General features: G+C 34.7%; 1 protein-coding gene across 2 annotated transcripts; it reads right to left on the bottom strand.

The window, feature by feature from the left end:
• Window positions 1-4,994: 4,994 nt before the first annotated feature.
• On the bottom strand, window positions 4,995-15,043 carry LOC135157638 (ankyrin-1-like). 2 transcript variants are annotated; one of them, XM_064113999.1, is made up of 4 exons: window positions 12,192-15,043; window positions 10,829-10,896; window positions 10,524-10,686; window positions 4,995-10,079 (listed from the first exon to the last, which is right to left on the bottom strand). In XM_064113999.1, the coding sequence occupies exons 1-4, from the start codon at window positions 14,979-14,981 to the stop codon at window positions 9,195-9,197; spliced, it is 3,906 nt and encodes a 1,301-aa protein (XP_063970069.1). In that variant the 5' UTR covers window positions 14,982-15,043; the 3' UTR covers window positions 4,995-9,194. The 2 variants fall into 2 exon arrangements, with proteins under 2 accessions (XP_063970069.1, XP_063970070.1); XM_064114000.1 differs by having other exon boundaries at window positions 10,566-10,686.
• Between the last annotated feature and the right edge of the window lie 1,470 nt (window positions 15,044-16,513).

Here is a 16,513-nt window from a genome sequence, read left to right as displayed (position 1 = left end):
GGAACTATTTTGACTGGCGGAAGAATAATGGCCATTTTGCTGTCTCACGCGATGAATTTGTTTTTTTGTTGTTGTTGTTGCTATTGTTATTGTTGTTTGTATCAGTAAATATTTGCGCCACTCAGGAGCAGTCTTCATAAATGCTGAATTATTTTTAAAATGAGCACGTCGGGGTTCCCTTTTCTGATCAGATATAGAATGTCAGATATACAGTATATCCTATCCACTGGTATTAAAACATTTGACCCTCGAATTTCATTCTTTTATATATATATATATATATATAACGAGTCTATGGGAAATGTTTTAGGCTCTTGAGACCTACATCTAATAAGATTTTGTTATAAAAAAAAAATCCATAACTAAATAATAGTAGGGCCTACGCGACTATAAAACATATCCCTAAACCAATCAAAGGAAAAGGAAATCTGTATTTTGTGTACAAATACAATATTAATCTTAATGACATAAATATTAAAGTCATTTGCAAGGTAAATTCCACTTATAATATTATGAACGAATATAATGGTAATTGTATATATACACCATAACTTCTGGTAGACTGATATCATAGTTGTATAATCACCTTTTCGCTTTTCCATAATAGTTTACACTAAAATTGTGGATAATTGTAAGTGAATATAGCATAAAATATAAAGTATAAGTAAGTATATAAAAAAATAATATTCGGCTCGCATCTGTTGACAGGTCAACCACTACCGAATAAGCTTAAATGCTTAAGGGGATCATCATTAAGTATTGACTTATGTAAATAATGAGTTATGTATATAAGAACAATTCTAGCCTCCAAATCGAAGGGATCTAAAATAAACCCAGATGGACTGTACTTGGGGACCAATCGAATTCTGGATTAAGTTTGAATCATTCAGATTTATTTTTTTAATCTCAAAGGATTTAAATTCTCTCGAGGATTCACACCACATCCAAAATTCGCTTGGTCCCGAACTACAGACCATCTGGATTTATTTTAAATCCCTGCTATTTAGAGTGTAAATTGGTCATCTGGTTAATGAGTATGAAAAATAAAATTATTTATAACGTTTCCCTTGTTCATTTTACAGACCCTACGTAAGTAATGTTAAATATTAACAGCGACAGCATATCATAGCATATTTACCACGCGTGCAGAAAACTTTATTTTTTACAGCTCTTGCAAAATGTTCACAATATATATTCCTCTAAAACAATGTACAAAGTAATCAAAGCTCCGCATTATGTACACATCTGAGAATGAGAAAAAAGGAAATACAGATTGGAATCTGACCACTTATTACGATAATTATTTTATAGGTTTTACGCAAACCTTTCATTGATAATTACCAAAAAATTATTTCTAAATTCAGTAGTAGAATTACAGTTATAATGTTAGTTTTTTTTATAACATTTTTCACCAAAATTATGGACTTTTGTTAAGTAAAAGTAGCTGACAATATAAAGTATGATTCATTTTATAAACCAGAAAATGTTCAGCTCATACTGTACATTACGTTGACAGGCCACTTCCCACCAAGGAATGTTACATTTTACCGTCCTTGGACATACATAAAATGCTTAATAAGGGAATCATCACAAAGTATTGGTTCATGATGTATATATTGAGTTATGTAGGTAACTAGAACAATAATTGTTTATAAGGTCGTTTATAAGTAAAGGATAAATGTATTCATAACATTTGCCTCGTTCAGTTTGACACATCCTACTCAAGTGCATGTTAAGTATTAACAGAAACAGCACATCATATAAAGAATACATATGAAGATATTAATATTTTCACAGCTCTTACAAATTGTCACACTATAACTTCCTCTAAACTATGAAAACAATGAACAAATGAGTTGTCTTTAAAACAAAGAATGAAAGCTTCGAATTATGTACACATCTGAGTATGAAAACAAATCAGTAAATGGAAATGATAAAAGACAAGTTACAACCTCATCAGTTCTTTATGATCATTTCTTGTTGAAATATGATTTTGAATCGAGCAAGCCTATATTTAATACACTGTAAAAAAAAATTGTTGAAATTACTCAATAAAATTGTTTCAACAGATTGCCTTAATTTTTTTAAGTATTATGAATTTGGCAGTTTTAAGTAAACTTTACTCATTTTCTTTGCATCCATTAGTAGACTTGTTAACTGCAAAAAAAGGGGTGAACGCTGCATTTTTTTGTACAAATGTCCCACTTGGCACAAATGTTCCTTGACTCAAAAGAAATAGATTCATCCAAAGAGACACGCTGTATCCATGCAAATAAGCAAGTAATTTGCATAAATTTGCATATTATGTCGATATAGCGAAAACAAGTATTTAATAATATATATTTAACCAGAACTGCCCTAAATTGGAAATAAAGGCTTAGGGTAAGAAAGGGAAGAAAATTGTCATAAAATGATTGGGATATCCTTGTTTATTATTACCTAATTTACATAAATTATGCAAATTATAATTTAAAAAAGAGTATTTTTTCATGAATCCTGAATTGTTTTATAGCAATTAATACACAATGTCAACATTCTACATTAAAGAGAATATATTAGCGAAAACATCGATATGCTTCATGGCAGTATTAGTGTCTTAATTTGCTTAGAAAGAGGGCAAATATATCAAAATGTAAGACGTGATATTGCGCTAAAACGAGACCAAAACAACCTCTATGTCACAGTCACACTCACGAATCGGACAATAAAGCGATCAATGGTATGTCATTCGAGATAACACAATCCCAACATAATAGCTTCCATCGGCTTCTTGTATCGCTTTTGTTGGTGTGTCTGCCACACCGTAATCTATGGTATATACGGGCAAAATGCATTTCGGTATCGGTAAAACACCATTTGTTTTGTTTCTAATTTGTTTCTCTTGGAAAATTTACAGGAGACATTGCTTTGCAGGTTACTGCTTTAATAAAGCTCTGGCACATGAATCATGACGAATGTACCCCACCTCAATACATATTTTAACTTTATTAAAATATATATCTTTTGGAGACCCCGAAGTGGCAAATCTGCATTACCCCGCGGCATTCCCGCTACTTTACAAAACCAGTTTGACTTGTATTATCGACTTGGAAAAGACAGATGTATGAGACATCAGTTAACATGATTCCTGAATAATTTGTTTTTATTTAAGCCCACGGGAGCCCTCCGAATTTACCCCATCCCCTTTCCGTATTTCGGCACTAAATAAAAACAAATATCGTGTTTTAACGCCACCGGCAAGGCAAATTGCGTGTTTTTTTTTATAATAAAGCAACTTTTATATCTATATTTCAAATTTATTATTATTATTATTATTATTATTATTATTATTATTATTATTATTATTATTATTATTATTATTATTATTATTATTATTATTATTATTATTATTATTATTATTATTATTATTATTATTATTATTATTATTATTAGTATTGTTCAGCAGTTTGTAATAATGCTCTATAGCACAGTAAAGGCTATAACCCAACGGGAGTTTGCCTAGGATACCCTTTCCCCTTTTGGTTTTATGTATTCAAAAATAGTTTATTGTCTTTAGAACTCTTAAAAGATTACTTTTGTTTGTATTGATATCTTGGAATAAATTGAGAAGAAAATACTCTACAATTGACATGTAGAAGAGCTGTGGTACATTGAAGAACAGCCACACGTAAGCTCTGAAACACTCAAACCCCTTTATTGATTTCATTCTATGTTGATTTTAAATATTTTTAGAGCTCAATCGGAAGAAAGATACATTTCTGCTACACACAGTAAAGCCTCTTTACGTTCTCCTCTTGAAAAAAAGACATAGAAGGCATTGTTTTATATCGCATAAAATAATTTGTGTACATGACGGTTGCCTGTCGAAGTTGCCCAACCCTTTATTTTGTTTTGACAATATACATGTCCATTTAAAATATCGTCTCAATGAAGCCTTCATCTGGAAAAGGGCACTTATTACAGGTAGCATCTACATATTATAGAGGAGGCCCTGGCACTGGGAATCGGGGGCTGAAGCACCCGCAAGATTTTCCGGGGGGGGGATGTGCTGCGTGTATTATTCTCCATAGACAGCACCCCCTGGAATTCCGGCAGATGTAACCAAAAAAAGAAACGTTACTAAAATAGCCTTCATTTTGTAGTGCAATCCTTTTTGTTTATTTGCTTGTTAAAATGATGTAATTTTGAAAAACAAAAAAGGTTCAATGTAAAGTTTTGGTCCCAAGATATTTAACAAGCAAATAAACAAAAAGGATTGCACTAAAAAAAATAAAGGTTATTTTGGTAACTTTTTTTTTTCTTCGTTTTTTCAAGATTTCAAGATTTCAAGATTAGAAACAAATAAAACAAATGGTGTTTTACCGATAACGAAATGCATTTTGCCGTATATATCATACATTACGATGTGGCAGACACACCAACAAAAGCGATACGAGAAGCCGATGGAAGCTATTGTGTTGGGATTGTGTTATCTCGAATGACATACCATTGATCGCTTTATTGTCCGATTCGTGAGTGTGACTTTGACATAGAGGTTGTTTTGGTCTCGTTTTAGCGCAATATCACGTCTTACATTTTGATATATTTGCCCTCTTTCTAAGCAAATTAAGACACTAATACTGTCATGAAGCATATCGATGTTTTCGCTAATATATTCTCTTTAATGTAGAATGTTGCCATTGTGTATTAATTGCTGTTATTTATAAAACAGTTTAGGATTCATGAAAAAACACTCTGTTTTAAATTATAATTTGCATAATATATGTAAATTAGGTAATAAAAAACAAGGATATCCCAATCACTTTATGACAATTTTCTTCCCTTTCTTACCCTAAGTCTTTATTTCCAATTTTAGGGCAGTTCTGGTTAAAAATTTATTCTTAAATACTTGTTTTCACTATATCGACATAATATGCAAATTTATGCAAATTACTTGCTTATTTGCATAGATACAGCGTGTCTCTTTGGATGAATCTATTTCTTTTGACTCAAAGAACATTTATGCCAAGTGGGACATTTGTACTAAAAAATGCAGTGTTCAACCTCTTAACAAGTCTACTACATTTCACTCAAGAAAATTAAGTTACAATAACTTAATTCAATTTAGTAAAACAATCACTAAAATGTTTGAAAAATCAAATGGGGGAGTGGACTTTCGTTATTCGAAAGTCCGCTCCCCCATCGTCCCACTTTTACTTTAGTGGCATCATTTTCATCTTAGACATTTTTTATCCAAATATTAGACTTTGTGCATTTTCACTTACCTGTTACATATATATGTACTTACATTGATATTTATACGCGATCGTTTCATTCTTACAGATAAAACAGTGAGAACAATATAATCATTTTCCGAAAACCTAAAAAGACATCTGAAATTCTCTGCTAAATGACTATTTAATGATGCTCTTTCTTTGATTCAAGAAAATAATAAAATAGTTAGCACACCCTTATCCGAACAAAAAATCAAACACAAATAGATATGACAGTTATTAAAAAACTCCAAACATTTCCTTGCTGTAACATGTCTAATGAATATTCATGTTATTTACAGTATTATTTAAACAAGGCGTTAATTGAAAAATATAAGTACATTCAACAAGGATTTATAAGTAATAATCATCTTAGCCTAATAGAGTTAGATTTACTCAATCAAAGCAAGCCAGCAATAAGTGAATTTTCTTAAATGTATATTGAACCCAAATAAATCAAGTAAATTAAAAGACAAGTTAAAACTACTTTAAAAAATGAAAAATAATTACAAATTATAAATTCTACTTATATTCATTAAGTATTAACTACTGAATCATATTTTTTTTACAGTGTAATTGACAAAAATATATTTCTCCATTCAGGAAAGAAAACAAGAAAGAAAGCTATTCTTCAATTGTTTTTATTCTCCGTGCAATTCGTGCATTTCACATCTATTTAATGTATATGATGGAAATTAAATAAGATTCTTGAATCTTGAATCTAAACAAGTTGGTCTCTTACATTTTTCACAGTCACGTTCATTTCATCTATCAGCTTTCTTCAAAACAAGGAATCATAGCTTCCCACTATGTACATATCTGAGTATGGCGAATAAAATATGAGTAAATGGATGTGAGAAATATCGATTACAATGCGATAATTTTTTTATGATCATTTGAAGATAATTTTTAGGTAAGTTTTTAAATATTTAAAAGAAGCATTTGAGTGGCAATTGACAGATATACAGTATATTTTCCAATTAAGTAAATAAAACACGGCGAAAATAAGCAATTCTCAAACTATATTATTCCGCATGAAATTCGTACACGCCACATCTAAAATCTATTTACATCTAATTGTTGGTAAAATTAAATTTTGGCAGGTCTTGCAAATGCTCACACTTTGATTTCCTCTCAAACAATATCGAATATCAACTTTCTTCAAAACAAAGAATCAACTTCGCATCATGTAGACATCTGAGTATGACGATAAACACACAAATAAATTGAGGTGATAAATTCTGATTACAACGTGATCAATTTTATGATTATTTAAACATAAATTTGAGTAAAGTTTTTAAGCAAACCTTAACCTGGCAATTGACAAATATATATTTTCCAATTTAGTAAAGAAAACACGAAAATAAGCAATTCTCAAACAATATTATTCTACATGAAATTCGTGCACGCCACATCTAAAAAATATTTTACATTTAGTTTCCCGTATAATTCTTAATACAAGAATGAAAAAAATAATAATTCCGGAAAATCATGTTTTGGCGTTTACATGGTATACGAATATAAAAATGCAAGTAATACTAAAGAACAATTAATTTACGCTAATAAGCACAATTAGAGCTTTTCTTTTTCGAATATATCGAGAACCCTGTATCGTAACCAAATTGGATAGATATAGGCGTTTTACTACTCTACAAGAAGTTAATCTCCTACATCAAACAGTAAGTACAATCAGACAATCATTTACTTAAATATCGAGACAATCGAAAATCGAAAATTCACATTTTCATATATCGGCAAAATATTACCATGGATATTTGAATGGTTATTATTATATATATACACATACACATTAAAAACACTGAAATGACTATTACATTCACATATTTTTTTAGGCACAGCTTCAACAAAATTTACATACCATGCATGTACATGAGGATAAAATGTTATTTTTAAAGGTCTTGCAAATTCCCTCTTTTCCAAAACCCCTCTGGTGTGTAGTGTTTTCAAACAAAGTACCGATCTGGATATAAATTTGTACAAATAAATCATCAAAATTATATTCACATTTGATATATATATTACACACTTACAGGCCTATCAAAGTTTGACGCGAAGTGAAGCGAATTACTAGTATGCGAGAAAATAAGTATATCAAATATTTCCTTGAAAAGGAAAAATTCTGCGGCAGAATAAAGTTCTTTGTTGAAAAGGTTTTCATTACGCCTAAAAAATATCGATCTGAATATAAATTTTTAATTATCAAAATTACATTCACATTTGATATATATATATATATATATTACACACTTATAGGCCTATCAAAGTTTGACGCGAAGTGATTTATTATTATTATTATTATTATTATTTGTTTGGCGTCACCTGTGCCTGGGAGGCGAAAAGCAAACTGAATCACTATGACCCGCAGGTCTCTCCTCCCGATATAACTGATTGAGTGAATGCAGGTGGACCACTACACCGGGGTTTCCCCCTACTCTTATACGAATAGTGAAGTGGGTTCTTAACGTGCAAAGGTGGTTACTCTCCTCTACACGGGGCCTCAATTTAACGTCCTATCCGAGGGACGGAGTGTATTCCATTGTAACATAGCCTGCATCTATGAAACATGGGAGAGACGTTTACAGGTTTACACACAACGCAGTGGCTTCAGTCATCCGCCCGGGGTGGACTCGAACCCACGATCTTTGGTTCGACGGGCAGAGGCGTTACCGACTGAGCCAACACCGCTCTCTAAGCGAATTACTAGTATGTGAGAAAACAAGTATATCAAATATTTCCTTGAAAAGGAAAGATACCGCGGCAGAATATAGTTCTTTGTTGAAAAGGCTTTCATGACGCCTACGGTAATCCACCTGTTGGTGTATATCTTCATAGTATCTATACAATGTGTTTAGGACACGTTATTTTCAAACAAAACAGGAAGACTTCATGTACGAATTAATATACTGTATTTACATATATATAGCATCACGTGAATAAAACATTAAGTGTTTCAGCAAAATGTTTATAATTATGTTATATTTCATGTGACAATCCTACCATCACACTATACATCTATGTTCTAGGTTCCCTCCACCAAAATATTCGTTACATTTGAGCAAAACAAGGTACTCAATGAAGTATGAAATTAATAATATACATCATATGCGATAATGTCTTGGATTAAATACTAAAATATATTATCCGTCTTTCACACCAATTGTGAACTATCAGCAAACAAAACAAAGTTACATCTTGTTTAATAGTCAAATTTTTAACTATTTCTACTACGAGATACTACATTGCAGAGAATGTGATGCGATTGAGATGCGAATATGAAATTTCTCAACTCACCATAACAAACGTTTGCCTCCTCCAGACTGAAAATATTGCTAACTGAATAAATTGAGATAAATTCATGATCACTGAGCTAATCGCCGAAAATGTCATCAAATAATGAAAATATTGAATTTTAATGTGAAGCAATATTTTGTAAGAAAACAGGTATACGCACACCGCAATGCAATAGGAAAGCTGATAATGTCATGTCCCCACTTCCATTTTACTCATGTTATTACATGAAATACTAAGTACTTGATATTTCCATACCTGTGTGTATGATATGTCTATAAACAAAATAAGTTTCAACAATGACTAACTTACAAATTAAATCAGTACACTCTAAAATACGCAGTTGGCGAAAAGGTGGAAAGGGGCCGATCGAGGACAGTATTTTCCTTCCTTATAAGAAATGCTGTCACTCCATGGCTTTTTACAGGGTGATTTTCATTGTTTAATTCTTGGAGGAAAAAATGGGTGAATGAATATAATTTCATACAATAAAATACGAATGAAAGGGAATATGATATAATCCACTTGCTCATTGTATGAAGGCAAGCATGGGACTGTTTCATTGAAATAAAGTTAAGTTGAAACCTTTCCTGACTGAAGTCTGCAGTGACATAGCAATTGAGCAATTCATGACTAGCACATGATGAAAAGTGCAAAAAGATACAAGAACAGGTATATAAAGTGCCAATGTGATGGAATCATGGATGATCGACAAGCTCCAGACCCTACATTAGACTTTCTTTTGGTTTTAGGTATCGGATCTGTGCTGGGAATACCAGAATGACCAGGGGACCACTGAAAGTGACTGCACTTTGCAGCACCTACAGTGGATTTTATGCCATGTGAACAGCAGGAGAAATGTGTCGTATCGGGTAGGAAGAATATACCTCTGGTGGTGTGCCCATTATGTGTAATGCTATGTACTTCGAGATCCCGGTCGTTCTGGTAGCACGTAAATGTTGTTGGCATACTTCCAGTCTTGGCCCGACAATGTACTTCTTTTGGATGCTCACTATCACTCGAAGTGATGAAGCAATCTGCTGGACCGGGGGAACGCTGTACTATAACCTTCTTCTTCTGAGTATCATACAGAATGTTCTCCCCACTATGCCACACAGCCTCGAGTATGTACCGACCTTCGTCTCGGTAATCAACGTCATCTATTCTCATTTTCACACTGGGAGATGTATTTCTGTTTATAATAGTGGTGGTAAATCTTGATTCTTGAGAGGGATCTTTAAAGCCATCAGGATCATATTGTCCATCGATGCAGAATGGACGACGTTTCGATTCGAACTGAATCTTGTAATAAAGAGAAAACTGCAGTGTATTGGATGGTCGCTGGAGATGGAATGTAACTACGCCACGTGTACCTACTTCCAACGTAACCGGGTCGGTCAGCCTTAAGTTGCCTGCTACGAGTATTGGAAAAAAGGCAAAGTAGAAGACCAAAGCTAGAATAGCCCGATGGAGGACAGTCAGGGTCGAAAAACAATTATCAGTGTTTCGACGTTTGCTCTGTAAGAAAGATATGATAGTATACGAGAATTAGTCATGTCGTGGATTCGGAGGGCCATTTAAATTACACTTTTTTCGTACGTCGTCTTCTTTTCTAAATAATCTGGTACTTTGAAAGTCAAACGCTATATGATTTAGTTCATGGTAAAGAATCGAGAGACGTAAAAAAAATCAGAGAGAAAAAAGATAATGAACAATATTGATCCATGTTACTGATAAATCTGCAATAATGAAATGGAACAGGAACATAAGATAATTCAAAATCCTCGATCAAACTATTTCGATCAAGACAAAACTTAACACTAAACCAACACTGCTAAGGCAGATGATGCATAAATGCACCTTTTGTTCCAAATACAAAAACAGGGGCATAGATTTTGGGGGACATGCCCTTGATTTTTTAAAATTTGCATTGGATCCCAACGAACAAAGCAACATCCGAACCTCTGTGGCTGTTCCATTCCCGGTAGTCCTGTGAAGGGTTACCTTTATTCCCGGTTTTAGATCTCCTGCCTCGTTTTCATTGGTCATGCTGGTGACAGGAAAATCGTCCGTAGCTGGTACCCCACATCCATGTTGTGTTTTTTGTCTGGAGACACAAGACACACTGAAACATGATAAGAAACATAATATGTTTTGCACAGATTGGGATTATTTTCAATTTCTGAGGTGAATATCTTTAAAAGGATAGAAGGTATTCGTAAGAAATGTAAGATAAGGTGTTATAACTTCAAACCACAGGCTCTTACCGCGTAGAGCGAATAGTTGTCTTCAAAATGTCGGGGTAAGGTATCTCTCTCAGAGTTCGCAAGGGGTTCTGTTGGTAAAACATAAAAAGATCATGTTCAAGTATGGCATTGTGTAGTTGTATGTTAACCCTAAATAAACTGGGCTATTTCGACGCCCAAGAAGACTGGGGGCTGATTCACCCCCCCCCCCCTTGTGATCTCGACCGTCGATCGCGCGAGCGCAACGAAAATTGGCACGCGCGTTACCCATGGCATTATCTTCAAAACTTTAATATGAAATTTTGCGAAAAATCTAATGCTTCATTAATTATGCTAATTTATGCGTAAAATCATAAGTTTGCTTTAATTCACAAAGTAATGCCCCAAAATGGTAATTTTTGTTTCACATACTCTTTATAGGCATCTGATAAAAAAAAATATGTCAACATCACATTTATTTTCTTATGTACTTTATTGTTTGCTAAATATTTTATGTGTTTCTATGTTTTTCGATTTTTTGTTTATTTTTTTCAAATGAAATTGTATGGGACTTTATTTTGACCATAAACAAGATAAATTTAATTGATTTTAAGCATTAAAAGAAAAAAGAAAAACTATTTGCATTGGATTTGTACACAAATTCACGTTTTTGAGCAATTTTGGGTCTGCATACACTTACGAAATGTTGTATAATTTCGGAACCGCGTACCTGGGGGTCACGATTTTGGTCTCAAATGTTGCGCGAGACTTGAAAGAAAAAAAAAGTCAGCGAGCGACGCGGTAAAAAAAATTGCGCGGCGGATTTATCGCGAAAAAATGTCGAGGGGGGGGGGCTGAATCATCCCCCCCCCGTCTTCTTAGGGTTAAGACTAGGCCTAATGAATTATGCAATGAATATAATTATAATTAATTAATTACATTAGCTTACATGCAATGGCGGGGGAACTGATAGCGACATTATTTCATCTGTATAGATAAAATGTAGTAAGGGTTTTGCTAATAGGTTAAGTATTTATTGCTCTATTATGCATTGAACAGTGAATTTATCATTCAAATGGTTCTATATTACAAGAATACACTGCTCAGAATGCTGTATTTTGGTTAAGGAACCGAACTAGACGTAAATAGTTGAGGACTTGAAACGTGATATTTTTAATATTTTTCATCTGACTGCTAATTCAAATCTGCATTAAGAACATTTCATTCATATTGAAAACAAGTATTCAGTTTATCACTAAAAGAGACTAAATGTAATCAACAATTAAATATCAATATGTTTTCACGTCTTATGAAATCAATTTATCTCTAATGCCTTGTTTTCTTTACTTTACGGCCTACGTGTAGGGTGTAAAATAAACTTTATACAAGCGTGAAGTATACTTACTTCCGTAGAAATAGAAGCCTTCAGGACATTTGAGGACTTTGAATAGGAGGACTCGCTATTAATGCCAGGCAACCTGTTAGAAGCGGAGACTTCGGGCATCCAAGAACATGTGAATTCCTCTGGGGAGTTTCCTTCAGATCGAAAGCTCTTATCTGTATCATTATGCCGTTCATTGTGCATTTCTGATCCCAACTGATTTAGACATTGTTGGACATCTGCATGACCTGGATCTTCTGCTGCTTGAAGTGGTGTCATTCCATCTGTCTTCTTAGTATCTTTATGCCTTTCATCTTGCACCCTTCCTCTGAACCGAATGAAATGTTGTTGGACATCTTGATGACCTGTATCTTCTGCTACATGAAGTGGTGTCATCCCATCTGTCTTCTCTGTATCGTTATACCGTTTATCTTGCACGTCTGCTCTCAACCGAATGAAACATTGTTGGACATCTTGATGACCTGTATCTTCTGCTACTTGAAGTGGTGTCATTCCATCTGTCTTATCTGTATTTTTATGCTGTTCATCTTGCATCCCTCCTCTGAACTGAATGAGACGTTGTTGGACATCTTGATGACCTGTATCTTCTGCTACTTGAAGTGGTGTCATTCCATCTGTCTTATCTGTATTTTTATGCTGTTCATCTTGCATCCCTCCTCTGAACTGAATGAGACGTTGTTGGACATCTTGATGACCTGTATCTTCTGTTGCTTGTAGTGGTGTCATTCCATTTGCCTTCTGTGTATCGTTATGTCGTTCTTCTTGCATTTTTGCCCTCAACCTGATGATATATTGTTTGACATCTTCATGATCTCCATCTTCTGCTGCTTGAAGTGCTGTCATTCCATATGTATCTTTGGCATTTGTGTCTGCTCCATTTTTTATCAGGTAGGTAACTACTCGCAAATTTCCTTCTTGTGCCGCTGCGTGGACATGTGTCCATTTGTTTCTGTCAGACTGATTAATATAGGCACCATGGTTAACCAGCATTTCCACGGAATCCATTTCACCACTATAAGAGGGAGCCAAAAAAGGGGTTTTACCGCTATCTGTTCCGTCATTTACATCACACCCTGTGGTGGCAAAGTACTTTATTAAGTTTATGTGACCACGATGTTCAGCAATGTAGAGGAGAGTCATTCCTTTTAAACTCGTTTTGGTAGCTCCATGGGAAATCAGATATTGTACAACATCCAACCTGCCACTGTAGACTGCCGCGTGTAAGGGAGTCCAACCATTGTCGGCCATCTTGTTCACGTTTGATCCGTGATTGATGAGCATTTCGACGATCTTAAGTGAACCACTGGCTGCAGCAGCATGAAGAGGAATACACCCAGTGTCATCTTCTTCATTCAAATCAGAGCCATTAGAAAGGAAAAGATCAACTATATCTAAGTGACCACTTTGAGCTGCAGTGTAGAGAGAAGTCATTCCTCTATTTTTGATGTCTATCGCTCCTTTTCTCATGAGATATTCAACGACTTCCAGGTGGCCATTTTGGACCGCTGCGTGTAGTGGTGTGGAACCGTCGATGTCAGTCTTGTTCAAATCCGATCCGTTCTCAATGAGAATTTTAACCACTTGGATTCTGCCGGTGGCAGAAGCAGCGTGAAGAGGAATCTGTCCTCCGTGACTCTCCACATTTACTGAAATCCCTCTTGAAATCAGAACCTTTACTGCATCCAAGTGGCCAAGTCGAGATGCCATGTAGAGTGGACTCTCTTCATTACACTGGTTCGCTCCATTCGTAAGCAGATAGTCTATGACCTCACATTTGTCATTCTGGATTGCATATTCCAACGGTGTCCAGCCTTTCCCAAAGCAACTATTTATATCAAATCCTTTATGCAAGAGATGCCTTAGGGTATCCAAGTCCCCATGAGAAGATGCAGAACGAAGTAGAATGCGATATACGAAGAACTCGGCGATATCACGATGACCAGATCTAGATGCTACAGAGCATGCTGCCTTTTCATCAACCCTCCCATCCGCCAGGTACTTGACGGTATCTAAATGGCCATGTTTAGCTGCCAGAGATAATGGTGTTAAACCTGCATTATCGACTTCTTTCACAGAGCATTTTTGGCCTGTAAGATATTTGACGATTTCAAGATAACCTTTTGCAGCTGCAATGTGAAGGGGAGTGTAACCACGATGATCCCGTTTGTCAATTTTAGATCCTTCTTCAATTAGATATTTTACGATGTTCAAGTGACCCATACCTGTTGCCGCTGCGGAGATACATTGATCGTTGTGCATAACAGCATGAAGAGCCGTCTGACTCAGATCACATTCGGCATTCACGTCTGCTCCCTGAACCACGAGGAATTTTACGATATCCTGATGTCCTTCTTCAGCAGCTACATGGAGAGCCCTGCGTCCGTCTTCATTTGCTTTATTTGGGTCTTCTCCGCTTCCAACGAGGTTTATAACCTTTAAAAACTGACCTCGTTTAGCCGCTTTGTAGAGCGAAGTGCATCCTTTCTCATCTGTTTGGTCTATGTCACGGTTGGACGATCGTTCTGATGAGACCGAATAAAGAGATTCTACCTCTTTCTTCAAATCCTTAAGCTCCAAAGCAAGGCTTCTCCGTTTCTCTATAATGGAATCTCCATAAAAAATGATGTTCCCAGTGATGATCGGTGGGGACATCGGAGCGCTACCGCTGCCCTGAGACATATTGTCTACATCTCCGTTAGGTCGTTGCGATGTAGGGAGGTTACACAAAAAGTTATCTCCATTGGTTGCATGGGCATTGCTACCACTATGCATAGTATTCAAAACTCCTAACATGCCTAATATTGTTGTATATATGGGTTCCAGTAGGTTTTCATAAGTGATGCGTTGATTCCTTTTTGTCTGTAAAGAAAAGAATATGAAAACAATCTTTTTTCATCATCAATGCATTAATCATAATTTATATTGTGGCGAATGACTGGAATTACCCAGTGATATAATCTAACGAGCAAGTCTATCAGAATATTCAATACAATTGTTAAAATTGGTGGTAACAAAAATCATGCAAGCCGAAAAAAACTGAAATATCATTCATATCAGATGCTAAGTGTTTATGCAATGTTTCCTAAATGATTTTTTTTGGGGGGGGGGGTTCTGGTGGCTTGAAAAATATGCGAGGTCGGGCACAAACGAAAGAAGGAAAATGACATAACAGATTGGAAACTATTCCTTGACCATTTCCTGAAAACACCAGCCTGTTATCAGAAATGTCCATGTTAAACCTAATGTTCTTGGTCTAGTATCAATGTTTCCAATATCAAACCGTCCTCCCCGACCTCAACCCGATAATAAAATAATTTCAGTGTCATGCTCGGCGACGTAGCGATCATGAAAAAAAAACATATCTCATTCCACCTGTTTAAGAACGCCGTTTATATAAGCATTTTATCTCTATAAATCGCTTTACAAGTTAGATGAGAAGAATTTTGATTAAAAAGGCCAATTTATTTATATTTATTTCGTTTTATTTATTTTATACTGCAGGGTAGGCCTGTTCAGTTCTTAAAACTACTTTACAAAGGCGCCCTGCAGTTTAAAATACATGTCAAGATAACTATGAACAGCAACAACAACAACAAACATCAAAAATACAAAATACAAAATATCTAACATCAGAAACAATTAACACCAAAATATAGAGTGGGAAGTGATAATTAAAACATACATAGCATTGTAAATCAATGGAATATCATTTCGCTCTTTATCAATTCGTATGAAAGGCTTTGCATAATTTTAAAAAAAAACTAACAAGGAGGTACAAACTTGTAAATTTGAAGGAAGTGCATTAAATAATTTGGGTCCGACATATGCGAAAGATTTGTTTTTATGTTCAATTCTAGCTTTGGGAAGCTGAAGGGGGCATCGTAAAGAAAACCGTGTCCTGTATTTCACGGGCCGTTTACATACTAAAGGTTTTAAATAATTTGGAACTAAATCATTCATTATTTTATATACAAGAACACAATACTGATATTTTATACGCTGATCTACTGATTGCCACTTCAGTGACTGCAACAAAGAAATTTGTGATGTATTATAATCTTTTTTCAAAAGCATTCTGGCATATTTATTTTGAAGTTTTTGTATCTTATCTAAATGTACTTTAGCACTGCTTCCCCAAGATGTAATACAGTAATCAATGTAAGGTAAAATCATAGAAAAGTACAGCTTCTTCATGATATCAAAGGTATTTGCTTAAACTTCCAAAAGACAGCGTTCCTGACATTTAATGAAGTAAATGATCATGCAATTATACTAGCAAGGAAAGGGACCAAGCCTAAAGAAGTTGATTTTAAATATTAAGGGTC

This window comes from Lytechinus pictus, chromosome 19 (assembly GCF_037042905.1).
Source record: "Lytechinus pictus isolate F3 Inbred chromosome 19, Lp3.0, whole genome shotgun sequence".
NCBI lineage: Eukaryota > Metazoa > Echinodermata > Echinoidea > Temnopleuroida > Toxopneustidae > Lytechinus > Lytechinus pictus.
Note: the sequence above shows the minus strand (reverse complement) of the source record. Positions and strands in the feature narration are given on the sequence as shown.

Coding starts and splice junctions, on each gene's coding strand:
- LOC135157638 (XM_064113999.1), bottom strand. CDS start 14,981: ATGTTAGGAGTTTTGAATACTATGCATAGTGGTAGCAATGCCCATGCA. Junction 10,897..12,191: donor AGGCTTCTATTTCTACGGAA/GTAAGTATACTT, acceptor TTTTACCAACAG/AACCCCTTGCGAACTCTGAG. Junction 10,080..10,523: donor GGAATGGAACAGCCACAGAG/GTTCGGATGTTG, acceptor TCTTTCTTACAG/AGCAAACGTCGAAACACTGA.